The sequence below is a fragment of the Artemia sp. Qi Xiang Cuo genome, chromosome 1, assembly GCF_049724085.1.
Source record: "Artemia sp. Qi Xiang Cuo chromosome 1, ASM4972408v1, whole genome shotgun sequence".
Lineage (NCBI taxonomy): Eukaryota > Metazoa > Arthropoda > Branchiopoda > Anostraca > Artemiidae > Artemia > Artemia sp. Qi Xiang Cuo.
In genome coordinates, this window is record NC_142794.1 from 18,864,643 (window position 1) to 18,883,527 (window position 18,885).

General features: G+C 35.6%; 1 protein-coding gene across 1 annotated transcript in view; it reads right to left on the reverse strand.

Moving 5' to 3' along the window:
- Positions 1-14,052: 14,052 nt before the first annotated feature.
- Positions 14,053-18,885, reverse strand: part of LOC148956080 (uncharacterized) — an 85,703-nt gene continuing 80,870 nt past the window's right edge. Inside the window, exon 12 of the mRNA XM_089093957.1 lies at positions 14,053-14,346. Within this exon, the coding sequence (XP_088950083.1) occupies positions 14,117-14,346 (230 nt within the window). The 3' untranslated portion in view covers positions 14,053-14,116. The remainder of the gene's footprint in view (positions 14,347-18,885) is intronic.

Consider the following 18,885-nt stretch of genomic DNA (forward strand, 5'->3'; position numbering starts at 1 on the left):
AGTGATGTCATATGTAAGCGTAATTTCAATCACTTAAAAATACGAAAATGTAAAATATTATGTGCAGAGCAAAAGAAGGGAAAGTAATTATGAAATGTAGCACAACTTACGGCATCTGTAAATAAGCTATGGTTAGATCGGGCAAGGTTGCCACCCCTAGTGATTTACCACTATTTCCAGTGATTTTTTAGATTGCCTAAATAAAAAAAACACTAAATCAGCACATAAATCACTATATTATTGAAAAATCACCAAAATCTAATGATTTTTTTTTACCGGGTGGCAACCGTGACGGTGGAGCCCTACGTTGTACCTAGTTGTCCATACCATTTTTATTAACAAATTGTCATATAAATATTCATTGTTATGTTTTCACAGACTAAATCTAGGAGGGTTATTGTTAAGCCGATAAGTCGGATAAGGTATGCTGGAGCGCACTACTAGAAAGCGAAGCCAGCTTAGTTGTCCATTGATATTCGTGACTGGTAGACCAGAGCAGACAGCTAGCAGTCAGACTGTTATCTGCAAAAAGGCAACAAATGATTAGACTTCAAACGTGAATTCAGCCCTCTAATAGTCTGACCAGTGGTTTTAGCACTAAATTCAAGCTATTACAATCACGACTTCAAAAACAGTTAAAATTTAGAAAAATTTTATACTTCATATTCAAAAACTTCAAGAAATAATTAGTATTTTTGGAAACTTTACAACATCATGACTAAGATATCTTATTAATGCTAGCTCGCTCAGAAGAATTGATTACGACAATGAAAGCACGGATAATTTTCAAATGAATTGCCTTTTAATTTGTTATTTACGATATTTTTCACCAGCCAGTCTTATGAGCTAGCTTCCCTCTCCATTGACTTTTTGCAACTAGTACTTTGGCGCTAAGACATGACTTGCCGAGAATAAATCCTTTTAGCTGATGTCCGTGTCACACAGAAAACTTTTTCTAGCGTCGTTGTTAATCAAGAGTCACTTCTGGTGAGATACTTTTTTTTTATCGAAAATCATGTTTTAGCAACTAATAAAGGTTTGACGGTCAAAACTGGATGAAAACGACCTACAAGTAAAATAGTTGTTTACCAAACTGCATGGTAAAATTAAACGAGAGATTTCACAGAAGAACAATTTCTCGGAAATTTTGTTTTTTTTGCTTCCAAGTTGAAGAGGAAAAATAGTTTTTTTGTTACGAAGGCAGATATATTTTTCGTTCGTTTGAACTTCTAACTAAGGTAAGATGCGCAAAGGTAAGATTTTATAGGTAAGTTTATTTTAAGTATCTACCCCTTTCCTCTTCAACGAGTAATGGCCGTTGGTGAAACCAGGCCAACTTTTATAAAACTTAAACTTTCAAAAATCCTTTTATGCAGCGAAAAGCTGCATAAAAAACTATACAAGGGGCTAAATTCGGAGTAAACATGAGTATAATACAAAATACTACAGCAGTGTTGAATTGATTATGAAAATATTGCCGTTTATGGTGGACCCGATTGACAATGTGCCGTCCTCTGAAAAAAATGCCGAGAAAAGAGGAATTGCAACTTTTTCCTTTACACCTTATCTGCGGGTCTGAATGAAGAAGTCGAAGTTTGATTGTATTTTCTGGTTTTGAAGTTTTCTGTTATTTTTTCTTTTTTTTCATTGGTCTGCTCTTCTTTCTTTTATTTGGGCACAAATAAATTCTGATAATTAATATTATCTCCCTGTAATAAATTATCTTGGTATATACCCAAATTAAAATTTTATTGCACCGTTTAGATACGATTTTCATATATTGTTTTCATTATTCTCTTACTTGGAAAACTGTAGATAAAGGAAATTATATTGATCACTAAAAGGGCTTAGAATGTGTTATCGATTGTTTTCATCTTCATTTTAGGTGATGCTAACAACTTAAAACTTGATTTTAACTGTAACATTTTTTTTCGTTGAAACATGCTGTTAATATCTTGAGCACCAGCGTTTAAACTACCCTCGGCTTGAATTCTACTAATTTATCGAGCTTTTAAAACTCATGACAAATAAAAGAAGATTCCCACTGTAGCATACTCCTGTTTCTTATTGCGAATGTTAAACAATTCTTTACAATTACTGAAACCGCATATAGGCCTCCTACTGAATCAAGACTCTACTGTTTTGGCTTTAGGCTTGCCCATACAATTACTCTATGGTTTACAAAGCGAATGCTATTTTAAAAGAGACTCAAATCTTTAAATGTATTCGAAAGAATTTTTGGAGGAAAAGGTTCAAAAGTGCTTTGGTGATAAACTTTCTGTAAATAGAGCCTTTAAAAATCAGAGTGTATTACAATCTTTACAGCCTTTGAAATTATAGGCGATGCGATAGCGCTGCCTAAGTAAAGAACAATGTGGGCAAAATGTATTATATTTTTTTTTCTCCATACCCGGGCACTTCGTATCGAAGGAGTTGTGGTAGAAACTTTGAAAATGGCTCATTCGATTGGAAATTGAAGTGGCTAGTGCCATTTTTAATATTCGAAAGCGATCGGAGGGCAACTAGCCTCCCCCAACGCCCATCACTCCCCCAAACACATCCAATAAAAATTTTGAGATAGCCATTTCGTTAAGCGTAGTTGATTACCAGATACAAAATATATTTTTGAGGAGGATACTCCCCCACAACCCTCGGGGCAAGGGTTTTAGGTTATGCGCTGAGGGCACATAAGAACGATGTTGGCACAATGTATCATTTATTATTTTTTTTCCTTTAGAGCAGGGCACTTCGTATCGAAAAGTTGTCGTAGAAACTTCGAAAAGGGCTCAGTCAATTGGAAATTGGAGTAGCTTGTGCCCTTTTTAATTGTCGAAAGTGATTGTAAGGCAACTAAAACCCATTCCACGCCCACCATTTCCCGAAACACATCCAATCAAAATTTTGAGATAGTTATTTTGTTCAGCTTAGTTGATTTTCAGATAGAAATTATGTTTTTGAGGAGGATACTCTCCCACAGCCTTCAGGGCAAGGGTTGTAAGTTATGCCCTGGGTGCATATACGGTTTTTATAGAAGGCGTTGTCGTAGAGACTTAAAAAAAGGCTCATTCGATTGGAAATTCAAACGGCTAGTGCCCTTTTTAATATTTGAAAGTGATTGGAGGGCAACTGCCCCCCCCACACCCATTATTACCCAAAACACATCCAATAAAAATTTTGAGATAGCCATTTTGTTCAACTTAGTTGATTTCCAGATACAAATCATGTTCTTGAGGAGGATACTTCCCCACAGCCTTCAGGGCAAGGGTTGTAAGTTATGCCCTGGGAGCATATAAGGTTTTAATTGAAAGCGTTGTCTTATAAACCTCAAAAAGCTCTTGTTCAATTGGAAATTGAAGGAGATAGTGCCCTTTTTAATAGTCAAAAGTAATTGGAGGGCAAATAACCCCCCTCTCACACGCAAATTTCCCACAAACTCATCCAATCAAAATTTGAGATAGCCATTTTATTCAACGTAGTTTTAAGTTCTGGAAATTAGGTCTTTGAGGATGACAACCCCCTACAGCCCTCAGGACAAGGGTTGTAAGTTATGACCTGGGGGGTATATAAAGTTTTTACAGAACGCGTTGTCATAGAAATTTCAAAAAGGGCTCATTCAATTTCAAATTGAAAAGGCTAGTGCCCTTTTTAATAGTCGAAAGTGATTGGAAAGCAACTAACACCCCTTTCAGGCCCACCATTTCCCAAAACACATCCAATCAAAATCCTGAGATAGCCATTTTGTTCCACGCAGTTTAAAGTTCAGGAAATTATACCTTTGAGCAGAAAACTCCCCCACAGTCTTCAGGGCAAGGGTTATTAGTTATGCCTTGGGGGCATATAAGGTTTTTATTGAAATCGTTGTCGTCAAAACTTGAAAAAGGGCTCATTCGACTGGAAATTCAAACGGCTAGTGCCCTTTTTAATAGTCAAAAGTGATTTGAGGGCACCTAACCCCCCTCTCACCCCAACCTTTTCCCCAAACGCATCCAATCAAAATTTTTAGATATAGTTGAAAGTTTTGGAAATTGGATCTTTAAGGATGACAACCCCTCCCCCCCCCCAACAGCCCTCAGGGCAAGGGTCGTAAGTGATGCCCTGGGGGCATATAAGGTTTTTATAGAGAGCGTTGTCGTAAAAACTTCAAAAGGGTTCATTCAATTGAAAATTGAAAGGGCTGGTGTCTTTTTTAATAGTTGAAAATGATTGGAGAGCGACTAACGCGCCACTCACGCCCACCATTTTCCCAAACACATCCAATCAAAATTTTGAGGTATCCATTTTGTTCAACGTTGAAAGTTCTGGAAACTAGGTCTTTTTGGATGATAAACTCCTCAGAGCCCTCAGTGCAAGGGTTGTAAGTTATGCCCTGGGGGTATATAAGGCTTATATAGAAAGTTGTTGTAGAAATTCAAAAAGGAATCATTTAATTGGAAATTGAAATTGCCTGTTTTAATAGTCGAAAGTGAGTGGGGAGTATTTAACCCCCCTCTCACGCCCACCATTTCCCCAAAACATTCAATCAAAGTTTAGAGATAGCCATTTTGTTCAACGTAGTTGAAAGTTCTGGAAATTATGTATTTAAGGATGACAAAAGGGCTAGTGCCATTTTTAATAGTTGAAAGTGATTGCAGCACGACTAACGCCCCTCTCAAGCCCATCATTTTCAAAAACACATCCAATAAAAATTTTGAATAGTCATTTTGTTTAACGCAGTTGAAAGTTCTGGAAATTAGGTCTTAGAGGATGACAACCACCGTAACAGCCCTTAGGGTAAGGGTTGTAACTTATGCCCTGGGGGCGTATAAGGTGTTTATAGAAAGGATTGTCGTTTCAAAAAGGGCTCATTCGATTGGAAATCGAAAGGTCTAGTGCCATTTTTAATAGTCGAAAGTGACTGGAAGGCTTGACATTCTTATAGTAAAGATCAATGTGGGTATAAGGTATTATTTGTTGTTGTTGTTTAGACCAGGGCACTTCGTATCGATGGAGTTGTCGTGGGAAATTCGAAAAGGGCTCATTTGATTTAAAATAGAAATTTTGCTGATGCCCTTTTTAATTGTCGAAAATGATTGGAGGGCAACTAATCCCCTCCCATGCCCACTCTCTCATTTGACCATTATGTTTAAAAACTATATGTTGCCTTAAGATTAAATCAAAATGCACTGTGTTAATGCTAATTCCCAATAAGGCATCTCAGCAGTATCCTAAGAACGACTGAGGGTATTATTTTCAAATTATCGGGTTACTTCTGTTCTTAAGATTTAACCAAATCAAAATAGCGTAAGTGTATCCAAGCTATCAAAGAAAGTAAACAGATTTTTTTTCTAATGGTATTAAGTTTTCCATTCCAGGGCAACTAAAAGAGGTATGAAACTAAATTAAACACTACCATTTGTGTCCAGATTTTTAAAAGGGTGTATTTTGTAAAAAATTGCTGAAAATTTTTCCTCCAGCATACAAATAGCAGGCCAAACTGTGAAGTCTTAAAAAAATCAAAAAGATTTAAAGTATTATTTTCTTTTTCCCAGAAAAGACTATGTCAATATAAAACGAACAGAAATTAATTAAAAAAACTGTTTCCACAAAATAGAAAAGTGAAGAACTCCATTAAACAAAAAATGAGCAAAAATAAAATCAAATAATCTACCAAGCGTGAAACTACCACAAACCAGCATCGATAAATAAATGAAACCCAAAATGAATAGAAATTACAATAAATAACCGATTCAAACTCAAAACGAGCAGAAATTAACATAAGTTGGGCACAAAATTCCTATGCCTTCCCAAGGCCAGAACATAATTTGCACTTTACTGAAAAGATAAATGTTTTTAGTTTTATAACTTTAATAAATCAAACAATTTTAACATTTTGATTACTAAATATCAGTATATGTATATTTAACTGACAATGCACATTCATTTGTATTTTTTTCAGTAAAGTGCAAATTATGTTATGATTTGTGGTAGTTTCACGCTTGGTAGATGATTCGATTTTATTTTTGCTCATTTTTGTTTAATGGAGTTCTTTACTTTTCTTTGATAAGCTTATTTTGTGGAAAAAATTGTTTTTAATAATTTTATTTAAAGAAGGGTGTATTACAGAGGGTAATAGTCTAAGAAAATATTCAAAGATGAAAGTTAGAAAATCTGCTGCTATTGATTACAGAATAGTATAAAGACATAATTTCTAATTTCTAGAATTAAAGACATAATTCTAGAATTAAAGACATAATTTCTAGAATTAAAGACATAATTTCTAATCCGCAAAGACAAAAATGGACAATAATTGAAAGGCATGGGATAGAAGTCACTCTGAAATACATATTCATCTCTCTGAACCATCTAATAAACTGAGTGGCTTGAGCATAGCATAACTATAAGTGGCTTCAGTATAGTAGGACTACAAGTGGCTTCAGCCTAGTAGAACTTTCTTGATAGGAGCCTTTAAAATGTAATATATTTCTTTTCAAACAAGAGTGTATTACAAAGGTTAATAGTCTACAAATGTTTTCCAAGGTAAAAGTTAGAAAATCTGATGCCATTTATTAGAAAGTACTCCAAGATCTAAGTTAGAAAATCTGCTGCTATTTATTACAAAACAGTAAGTTAAAGTCATAAACTCTAGTAATCAAAGAGAATAATAATAAAAACACATGGGATAGAAGTCATTCTGGATTACATTTTTCTAAACCCTCTAATTAAACCGTGAGCGGTTTGAGCATATATCACACTTCAATTTCAAAAATCCTCCCTCTACTTTGATGGACTAAATCTAATCCTCGCACTAAATACGTATCTCCCCTGATTCCTCACTAAAATATTATGAATAATTTTAATGAATTTAAAAGATTAATGCATTTTCCTTTTATTAGTGATTAGGATGCATGTTCATTACACGCTTTAATTATCATTTGACTTTATTTCTGCACTTTTTTGGTTTAGTGCGGCTCTTTACTTTTCTTTGAAAAACTTATATTGTGGAAAAAGTATTTTGAAATTCATATCCATAAAAAATTATTTGCGGTAGTGCAAAAAAGATAGTGTATGGGTGTGGCAGAATTATTACATTTTAGTTGTTCCACAAAGACTATTTTGTATTGAGTGACATTCTATTTTTGCCAAAACATTCCTGACAATTTTCGGAATTCCGTAATTACGGCTTTTGATACCATTACAAAAAATAATTGGGTCAAATGGTACCAAAAACAAAACAAAAACTTATCTATATGAAGAGGTTGTAAAAAGTCCAACTTGGGTATTAATCTCAACCACAGTATATAAATTATAGGCAATATGATCTTTCCCTATCTCACCCATTATAAAAACCCGGACCGAGGTGCGAGTGGTCCAGAGAACGTATAAACATAAGCGACATTAGATCTTTTCACGGGTAGACAAGTCACATTTCTCTTGAACGCGAAACTTGGCTTCAACGTTGGAACACTAAACTTTGAAGAAACTAATTTTAAATTAATTTATTCCAATACATATATGATAATCGGTAATTAGTAGTGCAATGTTATTATTAGATGTTTTTAGGAATTAAAAATAGGTTTCGAAGTCTCAAGTTGGTTTCAAAGGCATTTTGAGAAAGTTTCTGCCAAAATACGTGTTCCAGGGTAATTGGACCGCTGATGGCAGATCAAATGAGAGGAGCTGTTTGTACGCGCTAATGCAAGAATAAGTGGGAGGAGCTGTTTGTTCGCACTGAGAATGAAGAGCCAGAAATTATCTGCGGTAAACTTACTGCTATATCTTTATACTGTGATCTCAACAGACCTAAGCAATTTCCACTATGAAACGAACCAGTACTTTCATCAAAATCCCGAAAAGCATATTATTCCGGCAAAAAAGTTCCTCTTGGAGCACCATCTACTAAGGAGTAATGAAAACATCATCCTTTTCGGAGGTGCCAATTTCCTAAAATTTAGAGGAGTAGAAGGACAAAGTGTATTTTTCAAAATTTAAGGGGGAGAATTTGCATTTTTTCAGTTTCATCAGTGAAAACATCAAAACGGATGTTTTGAATTAAAATGCTTCAAAAAGTTATTATTCTGAACCTAGGAAAGGGAGAAAAATCTTGGAGGAGGATGCATGTCCCTTTTCTGCCTCCTCTACCAGTGACACCCAGGGTTTCTTTCTATTTAGCTTTAACCTTAGCGGAGGGATTAGCAACGAATCAGTTAATATTCCAATAGGAACATGGAAGAGTCTTTCAATTAGTTTTTGCAAGGGTACTGCCCAACTTATATCGATTTGTGTTTTTTCCCTTTAATTCAGTACCCGTTCCATCAAGCTCTCTTGGAAAACGGCACAACTAACATTATCCTATCGCTGAAGTCCAAAAACCGTCGAAATCGTAGACCGATTCAGTGTGTAGCTGAAATAAATCGTTGTAATAAAGGAGAAAAAATAGCCACATTTCTTTTCCAGAAATCCGAAAAATTAAATATAAATGGATTATTTCCAATCCTATGTTCACATAGGAAAATGCTTCTCGGTAGGCAGTATTTGTTACTGACATCAATGAGAAATGTTTGTTGACATAATGAAAACATATACTTTTTAGGTCGTGCAATTTTTACAAGTATGATAAAAGTTTGAACTAAATAATCCCTCTACTTCTACGAATTGAATCCACCTGTATTTACGGGGGTTTAGACGCCTCTTTACTTACGTATGCTGATGATATCCTAAATCTGAGTCGCACTTTCTCTGGTTGTGAGAGCACATTTTCGAAGTTAAAAATAGAATATCAGCAGATTTGTTTAAGTTTTAATGTGGATAAAACTGTAGCTGTCGGTTTCAACCTCAAAGGATACTCTGATAAATCCCTCCAACTTACTGAAACTTGTATCCCCCTCTCTAAAAGCCTTATTTACCTGGGAATACCCATTGGAAACTCAATTAAGGAAACTATTGAGCTTGACATCCAAAATCTTGAAAAAAAGACAAGGTTAGCTTATGCGTCACTTGTCTCTAACGTTACACACCTTAGTCGTTTCCATCTTTCTAAACTTTATAATAGTCTAACTGTGCCTCATCTTCTTGCTCTGTCTCCTATTTGGCAATTTTTTCTGCTTAAAAAAAAAAACTTGTTCATCGGATTTATTTTAAATTTGCTAATTTCCTTTTACATATGCCTCTTAGACTAGTAACTCTTTTTTGTCCCAAAAAATTTAAGCTGTAAATTTAAGCTGTATGTAATTTGTATTCAGATTTTGGCATAGCTCCACTTGATCAAATCATACAAAAACTAAACTTATCGCTTGCTTACTCTGCTTTCCACAATAATCTTCCACCTCAACTACTAGACTATTATGATAGTAGTAGTTCGGAAGCCCACTATCTTTGCTCATCCAATAGAGCTTTTAAAATTCCTAAATGCGTTTCAAGTGCTGCCGAGCAATCTCTCATTTACAAATCTATTATTCAATGGAACAAAATTCCCTCCAGTGTTGAACTTGCCACAAGTTTCTACAAGTTGTATAAAAATGTAACAAAACATGATATTATAATTTAATCTTTCCATTTTTAACAAATTTGCTCTAATTACCCATGTTTTATTCTTCTATTTTTTTTTTCAGTGTTACTTTAATTTTTTTCTTTTTTTTGGTCCTTAACAAGTTATCTTCTAGGATCTTTATTGTTACTGGTGTTTGTGTTATGTTTTATTCGAATAAAATTGAATTGATTATGTCTATGATTATTATGATTGTAAAAACTACTTATTTTTGTTCAGTGTATAAGTTTTCTTGTCTTTTTTCCTTTGTTTCTCTTATGTACTCTGTCATTTAGGGGACTTGCGCCCTTTTTGCTTTGACAGGTTATAAATAAATTGAATTGCATACTGCTGCTGTTTAGAAAGATTTCCTGTTTTTCTAACAAAAGAAAAAAAATCTTAACTGTTTGACAAAATAGCAAAAATTGCTGACGTTAAAACTAAACAAACTTTTCACACGCAGACCAATGCGCAGACCAATGACCAATTGCGCAGATACGCAATGCCTATTTTATTTTTTCCCTAGATTTTTCTAGGCATGCATTTGGAACTCGGTTGACTCCGGCCGAGCCTACAGAGTCATACCGCTGATCCCAATCCCAAACCAAAAAATAAGCAATACCAGGACGTGAGCCGCTCTCTCGAAAGACATAGGATTGTCAGTCCAGCGCGCCAACCACTTGGCTAGGACAACTTGGCTAGCGGCAAATCTTTGAGCACAACTACTAAATCGCCATGACAATAAAAAAACGACTATCGATAAGGAAATCATGAAAAAATAACAAAATAGGAAGATTAAACAAGACGATAAGAACTGAATATTACCAAAGAACAAGAACAAAGATATTACAAGGAACCAAGAAGAAAAATATTGCGTGGCAAATTTGGCAGCCATGTTCATTAGGTCAAAGTATATTTGTAAGTCTCTAACTTAGTGGAATCTAGCTTCGTAAACAAGAGCTCCCCCCCATAGGATACCTATGGGATTAGTTACTCCTTCACTAATCTGTATTCAGTAGCTGTATTCAGTAGAATACAGCACCTACAGGAGATGCTCAAGAAGGTAGTTTCCCTTCCTCACGGAAGATTATTATGATTGTAAAAGCTACTTATTTTTGTTCAGTGTTTCCTTGTCTTTTTTCTTTTGTTTCTCTTATGTACTCTGTCATTTAGGGGACTTGCGCCCTTTTTGCTTTGACAGGTTATAAATAAATTGAATTGAATTGAATACTGCTGCTGTTTAGAAAGATTTCCTGTTTTTCTAACAAAAGAAAAAAAAATCTTAACTGTTTGACAAAATAGCTAAAATTGCTGACCTTAAAACTAAACAAACTTTTCACACGCAGACCAATGACCAATTGCGCAGATACGCAAACGCCTATTTTATTTTTTCCCTAGATTTTTCTAGGCATGCATTTGGAACTCGGTTGACTCCGGCCGAGCCTACAGAGTCATACCGCTGATCCCAATCCCAATCCAAAAAATCAGCAATACCAGGACGTGAGCCGCTCTCTCGAAGGACATAGGATTGTCAGTTCAGCGCGCCAAACACTTGGCTAGGACGACTTGGCTAGCGGCAAATCTTTGAGCACAACTACTAAATCGCCACGACAATAAAAAAACGACTATCGATAAGGAAATCATGAAAAAATAACAAGATAGGAGGATTTAACAAGACGAGAAGAACTGAATATTACCAAAGAACAAGAACAAAGATCAAACAGTTCGTGGTAACGAACTGTAAGTAAGGAGCGACCCGGCTCAATGGTAACCGAAAGTCTAAAAAATGGAATTTTGATACCAATAGATACGTCAGAAGAATTAGATTTTAATTCTGATTTCAAATATATAAGTTTCATCAAGTTTAATCTTACCCATCAAAAGTTACGTGCCTGAGAAAATTTGGCTGATTTTTCGAAAAAAGAGGAAAAGACCCCCTAAAAGTTATAGAACGTTAATGAAAATCACATCATCATATTCAGCGTATCGGAGAACCCTACTTTAGAGGTCTGAAGATCCTATCTACAAAAATGTGGACTTTTACATTTTTTTACCAGAAGAAAGATCACGGATGCGTGTTTATTTGTTTTTTTTTTGTTTTTTTTTCTTTTTTTTTTACCAGGGGTGATCGTATAGACCCAGTGGTACTATAATATCGTGGGAGGGCTCATTGGAACGGAAATTAAAATTTATATTTCCCTTTTTAAGTTACCAAAAAAATGGAGGGCAACTAGGCCCCCTCCCACGCTCATTTTTTTCCCAAAGTCACCCGATCAAAATTTTGAGATAGCCATTTTGTTCAGCATGGTCGAAAATATGATAAAAATGTCTTTTAGGATGACTTGATCCCCCAAAGTCCCCAGGGGAGGGCTGAAAGTTATGAACTTTACTCAATGTTAACATATAGTATTGGTTATTGGGAAGTATACAGACTTTTTCAGAGGAGATTTTTTCTGGTAGGTGGGGGAAGGAGAGGGTGGGGGGCTATATGGAAGGATCTTTCCATGCAGGCCGATTGCATGGGGGAAGGGACCTTGCTATGAAGGGGGCGCCGGATTTCCCAGCATTATTAAAGAGAAAGATCAGGAATTAAATAAAAAAAAACAAGTTTTTCAACTGATCAACTGATTGTGATTAAGAGGTCATTTTTAAAGAACTGGAAAAAAAAATTCGAACTATAGTTTAAAGAGCAGGGTATTGACTAGGGGGCGAACCCCCTAACATACGTGTTAAAAATTTATGAATATAGAAGTTCGTTACGTAAGTTAATTCTAAGTTACGTATATTTATTACTAATAAAAACGTTCGTAAATAAAATTAAACAAGTTTCGAGAAAGCCATTTAACCAAATATAATATGCAAATTTTGTTTTAATTATTCATGTACGGTGAGCCAAAATCAAAACCTGCATTAATTCGAAAACGTTCAAAAATTAAATAAAAAAAACAAGTTTTTTTAACTGAAAGTAAGGAACGACGTTAAAACTTAAAACGAACAGAAATTATTCCGTATATGAAGGGGCTGTCCCCTCCTCAACGCCTCGCTCTTTACGCTAAAGTTTGACTTTCTCACAACTCTATTTTTTTAAACAATAAAAAAAATTTAGCGTAAAGAGCGAGGCGTTGAGGAGGGGACAGCCTCCTTCATAACCGAATTACGTAAGTTAATTTGTAAATTACGTCAGAACCTAATTTAGAGACAGCCATTTAGCAAAAGAAAAGTAAAATTTTTATGCAAATTTTGTTTACTTATTCAATGACGGGGAGCCAAAATAAAAGCTGCATCAACTGAAAAACGATCAGAAATTAAATAAATAAAAAAACAAGTTTTTTAAACTGAAAGTAAGGAGCGACATTAAAACTTAAAACGAACAGAAATTATTCCGTATATGAAAGGGGCTGTCCCCTCCTCAACGCCTCGCTCTTTACGCTAAAGTTTTTTATTGTTTTAAAAAATAAAGTTGTGAGACAGAGTCAAACTTTAGCGTAAAGAGCGAGGCGTTGAGGAGGGAGAGCCCTTTCATATACGGAATAATTTCTGTTCGTTTTAAGTTTTAATGTCGCTCCTTACTTTCAGTTTAAAAAACTTGTTTTTTTTATTTAATATTACAAAGAACCAAGAAGAAAAATATTGCGTGGCAAATTTGGCAGCCATGTTCATTTAGTTCAAAGTATATTTGTAAGTCTCTAACTTAGTGGAATCTAGCTTCGTAAACAAGAGCTCCCCCTCCCCAATAGGATACCTATGAGATTAGTTACTCCTTCCTCGTCAAAAATAAAAACATTGGATGTATAGCAATATTTTCTTTCCTTATTTTTGCACCCTCCCTATTTAGTCTTACACCAAGGTAAGTTTAGATCACTTTTCTTAGTAAAATGCACTTTTGTAGAATACAGCACCTACAGGAGATGCTCAAGAAGTTAGTTTCCCTTCCTCACGGAAGATTAAGAGGTGAAAATAATTAATTTCGACTTTCTTCTTAGTAAGCCCTATTAAGAATGTTTTGTTGGTTATTTAACGGGGTGGTCAATTGCTTATTCAATTCAATCTAAAAATTAAAAACGAAAGTTTAGAGCCCAAAAAAATCGCCATTCCATTATTGGACTATAGCGAAAAAATTCCGTGTGAAGGTTCCTTTTGAGACAAAGAAGTCTCTTATATTCGACCCGAATTTTTTTTATTAACTGAGAACATACAAAGTTAATTTTATAATAGATTAAATTGCAGCTAACAAAATGATAAAAACATAAAAAGATTAGAAGGTTGAATCATAGGAGAATAGAAGAGAACTTACCGTTCCTTAATTAAAAACACCGTAAATAAGCGGAAATGGTGGGAATTCCCCACGGTTCAAGATGTGTTGGCTGTAATTTATTCAACTTGAACGTGCAACTCTAACACTATTCACATGTCCCCACTGACCCCTAAATATATTTCCAGGTAGTCATGGACTAACAAATTACATTACATTTCATAACTTTATAATGGTCAAAAGATGTTATCCAGTATCTCATGGGTTTGTGTTCTTTTGACAATAATTAATCCAAAGATTATAAAAAATGTATCGTTTAATCAAAAACATATACATAAAACACAACTTTACAAGCTTAAATACTATTGCCCACATTCTTCACATCCTTCACATTCTTCAAAATGTTTTGGATAGCTGTCTTTAAACTGGTCAGTGCAACGTTCGCTACTTTCACCACGTGCACGCAAGCGCCAAGATAAGTTTTCATCGGCACCACGAGTGCCTCGTCTCCATGAGCCGACTTCTGCACGGGAATTTCCCCCTTCTTGCTTGGAAATGTCATTGAAGCAAGTTGGAGGTCTATTAACTCTCGCTGAAAATAGGCAAAATTTGGCGGTGATTTACTGAAACATACACACAGGTACAAATCTTATATTTTTCTCTTTTTGGCCAAATAGAGGAAGGAGTTTTTTTTTAAAGGGAGTCCTTATTTTACATACCAAAGCATATTTCTGTTCCTAAGAGGGGGCCGTATACTATTTCATCTCTAAGGGCCATAAGTAAAGGCGAAGTGTTTATTGCACGAAATTCTTTTCCTTTTACACTAGCTTCTATTCTATAGACCTTGAAAATACACGAGAGAATTACTGACCAAAGTGGTATTTTCAGCCATTTTGTACCGCAAAATATGAATTTTCTACCACAAACGACTCAAAATGCTGGTAATCCACCAAGAATTCCAATCAATTTGTCAAGGTTTGAAACCTTCAACTGGAGATTTTGAGCCTCCATTTTGAAAAGTAAGGAAACAAGATTTTTTTATTTTTATTATTATTTTTTTTTTTTTTTACTATAGCCTGTTACCATCGATTTGAAATTAAAGACCCTTGGACGGTGAAATTTATGATAAGGCGGAATTTAATATAGAAGACTAGACTGGTGTTTTGCCAGTATTTGGGTGGAAATCAAATTTAAAAAAGCAAGGTTTTTCAACTGAAAGTAAGGAGCAACGTTAAAACTTAAAACGAACAGAGACTATTCCATATATGAACGGGGCTACCCTCTCCTCTACATTGCTCGAAATTTTTTTTAGTGCTTTAAGAAAGCTTTTTATTCCAAATCAACGGTCCTTGTTTTTTCAGCAGTCGTTCTTAAAGAATTAAAAAAAAAGTGGACTTTTAACGTAAAGAGCGATGGGTAATTCCTTTCGTTTTAACTTAATTTGCATTGTATAGACCTTAAACATACATGTGAGTAAAGCTATTAAATGTGGTTGATCCACTTTCAATTAAGTTTTTGAAATGCGAGACTGCAGCACTCAAGAGACGAATTTCTGCTTTTTGATGAAAGAAAAATTGGGGAAGTGGAAAAGAGAACTATATCATGCATGATGAATAACACATTTGCTAAAAGAACTAAATTCTATTGTAGGTGAAGAAGCGTAAAGAATGAAAACAGTGACAATAATAAAAGAGTAATAGAGCGATAATGCTAATTATAAGATAACCCAAAGAGTATGAGCAACTTAGAAGAGTTGGCACAGGCGCTAGTGTTGGCAAAGAACCCATCAACGACATATAGTGTTTGGCAAAACTTAGCATTTTTTTCAAACTTAGTAATCGTTTTTCTGTACAATAGACCTTAACAAAAGGCACGGGCGCTTGTGTTGGCAAAAAACCTATCAACGCCATATAGTGTTTGGCAAAACTTAGCATTTTTTTCATCTTTGTTATCGTTTTTCTGTCCGGAACTGAGATCCGACACTTATTATTATTCTGAATGAAAATGCCTAGTGTCGCCAAACGATAGATGGTATTGAAGTTTTTTTGCCGACGTTAATGCCGGTTTCCATTATTTTAAATTACCTCTACTCTTTGAAATAGCCGTGATGGCTGAGCTGTGAGTAATTTCAAAAGAACAAATATTCGGCTAAAGCAGCCAGAAATTAAAGAGATGCTAAAATATATCATCAAGGCCGAAGTCAAAGGGGCATATTGCACTCAAAATATTTTTTTTTTATCCAAATGAAGCCACAATTTTTAGCTTTGTATTATAACTCTTATGAATTTTTTAATATGCAAAAATTGTTGCTATGAACAACAGAAAACTGATTGTTTTCGTTCACTTGTAGCACTACAATAATGTTAGATAAGCCTTTTGGTTTCAGGTATAACCTAACTAAAACTTCGTTGATTTGTGCTAACTGCTACTACTACTATTAACAACACACTGCAGCACTAAACCGTCTGAGGTCAACACAGCACCGCAAACTCCTCCTTCCTAATCCATTCAAAGCCTTCCTCTATATCCCATCCTTAAAAGTTCAAATTTTCACTTAAAAATTTCCTAACAACCTCTTTCCACCCCATTCGTTGACTATCTACTTTTTGTTCGTCCCTAGATGAATGGCCGTTCGTTTTATATTGACTTAGTCATTTTCAGGGAGAAAGACTGAGCCTCTTCTGAAGTTAAACAACCATCCCTTCCATAAAAACCTTTCATACCCCTTAAGCATAACTTAAAACCCTTGCCCATACGCCCTGGGGTATGTTTCAACACAGAGAACTTTACTATATAACAATGGGACTATTATTAATAGAACAGCAATCTCAAAATTTCTATTAGATGCATTTCGGGACAATATGACGTGTGTGTAGGGATGAGCGGGTAGCTGCCCTCTGATCACTTTGACTGTTAAAAAGAGCACTAGGGCGCCTGATTACCAATCCAATGAGCCCCCCTTGAAGTTTATACGACCGCACTTTCGATAAAAAACCCTATATGTCCCTAGGGCACAGCTTAAAACCCTTTGTCCTCAGGGCTGGGGGGATTTGTTATCCTCAAAGACATAATATCCAGACCTTTCTGATAGGCTTCACAAAATAGCTATATCAAAATTTGATTGGAAGTGTTTGGGGAAATGATAGAAGTGGAGGGAGACATTTGCAATCTGATCACTTTCGACAAATAAAAAAGGCACTAGTCCTCTCAATTCTGATCGAATTAGCCCTTTTTGAAGCTTCTATGACAAAACTTTCCATAAAAACTTTATATGCCCCAAGGGCATAACTTACGACCCTTGTCATGAGGACTTTAGGGGAGGGTTGTTATCATCAAAGACATAATTTCTAGATCTTTCAACTACGTTGAACGAAATGGCCATATCAAAATGTTGATCGAAAATATTTGAAGAAATGATGGGCGTTGGGAGTAGGGGGGGGGGGGTGATTCTCGCTCCGATTACTTTTGAATATTAAAAAGTACAATAGCCCTCTCAATTTTAGATCGAAAGAGCCCTTTTTGATTTTTTTTTGACAACACTTTCTATAAAACATTACATGACCCCAGGCCATAAATTACAACTTCAACCCTGAGGGCTGTTGTGGGTTGTCATACTCAAATACATAATTTCCGGACCATTCAACTTCATTTAACAAAATGGATTTATCAAAATGTTGATCGGAAGTGTTTGGAGAGATGATGAGCATGAGGGGGCATTTGCCTCCGATCCCTTTTGACTATCAATAAGGGCACTAGCCCTCTCAATTCCTAATTGAATGAGTCCTTTTTGAAGTTTCTACGACAACGCTGGCAAAGACCTAATTTCCAGAACTTTCAACTACGTTCAACAAAATGTCCATCTAAATATTTTGATTGGATGTTTTGGGGAAATGGTAGGCTTGAGAGGAGCGTTAATTGTCCTCAAATCACTTTCGATATTAAATACGACACTAGTGCTTTTAATTTCCAATCGAATGAGCCTTTTTTGAAGTTTCTACGACAACGCTTTCTATAAACCTTATATGTCCCCAAGGCATAACTTACAACCCTTGCCCTGAGGGCTGTGGAGAGAGTGTCATCCCTAAAGGCATAATTTCCATAGTTTTCAACTACGCTAATCCTAATGGCAATCTAAATTTTTGACTGGATGTGATTAGAAGAAAAGTGGGGGTAGGAGGGGTGTTAATTTTCCTCCAATCACTTTTGACTATTAAAAAGGGCACCAGCCCTTCGAAGTTTTCGGAGTTTCTATTACAAGGCTCTATAAAAACCTTATATGACCCCAGGGCATAACTTATAACCCTTGCCCTGAGGGGGGGGAGGGGGATGATCATCCTTAAAGACATAATATCCAGAACTTTCAACTACCTTGAAAAAATAGCTATCGCAAAATTTTTATTGGACGTGTTTGGGGAAATGGTGGGCATGAAAGGGAGGATAGTTGCCCTCCAATCAGTTTCGACTAGCCTATTAAAAAGGGCAATAGCCCTTTCAATTTACAATTGAAGGAGCCTTTTCTGAAGTTTCTATGACGTTTTCTATATAAAAAAAAACAGGGCATAACTTACAACCTTAGCCGTGAGGGCTCTGGGGGGAGTATCATCCCAAAAGACCTAATTTCCGGAGCTTTCATCTACGTAAACAAAATGCCCATCTTAAAATTTGATTTAATGTGTTTGGGAAAAAGGTGAGCTTGAGAGGGGGGCTAGTTGCACTCCAATTACTTTCTACTACTAAAAAGGGACTAGGCCTTTCAGTTTCCAATCGAATGAGCCCTTTTTGAAGTCTCTACGAAAACAACTTTCTATAAAAACCTTATATGCACCCAGGGCAATAACTTACAACCCTTGTCCTGAGGGGTTTGGGGGGTTTGCCACCTTTAAATTCTAAACTTTCAACTACGTTCAACGAAATGGCCATCTCAAAATTTTAATTAAAATGTGTTTGGGGAAATGATGGGCATGAGAGGGGGGTTAGTTGCTCTCCCTTCACTTTTGACTATTTAAAAGGGCACTAAACCTTTCAATTTCCAATCAAATGAGCTCTTTTTGAAGTTTCTACGACAACACTTTCTATAAAAACCTTATATGCCCCAGGGTATAACTTAAAAACCTTGCCCTAACGGCTCTGA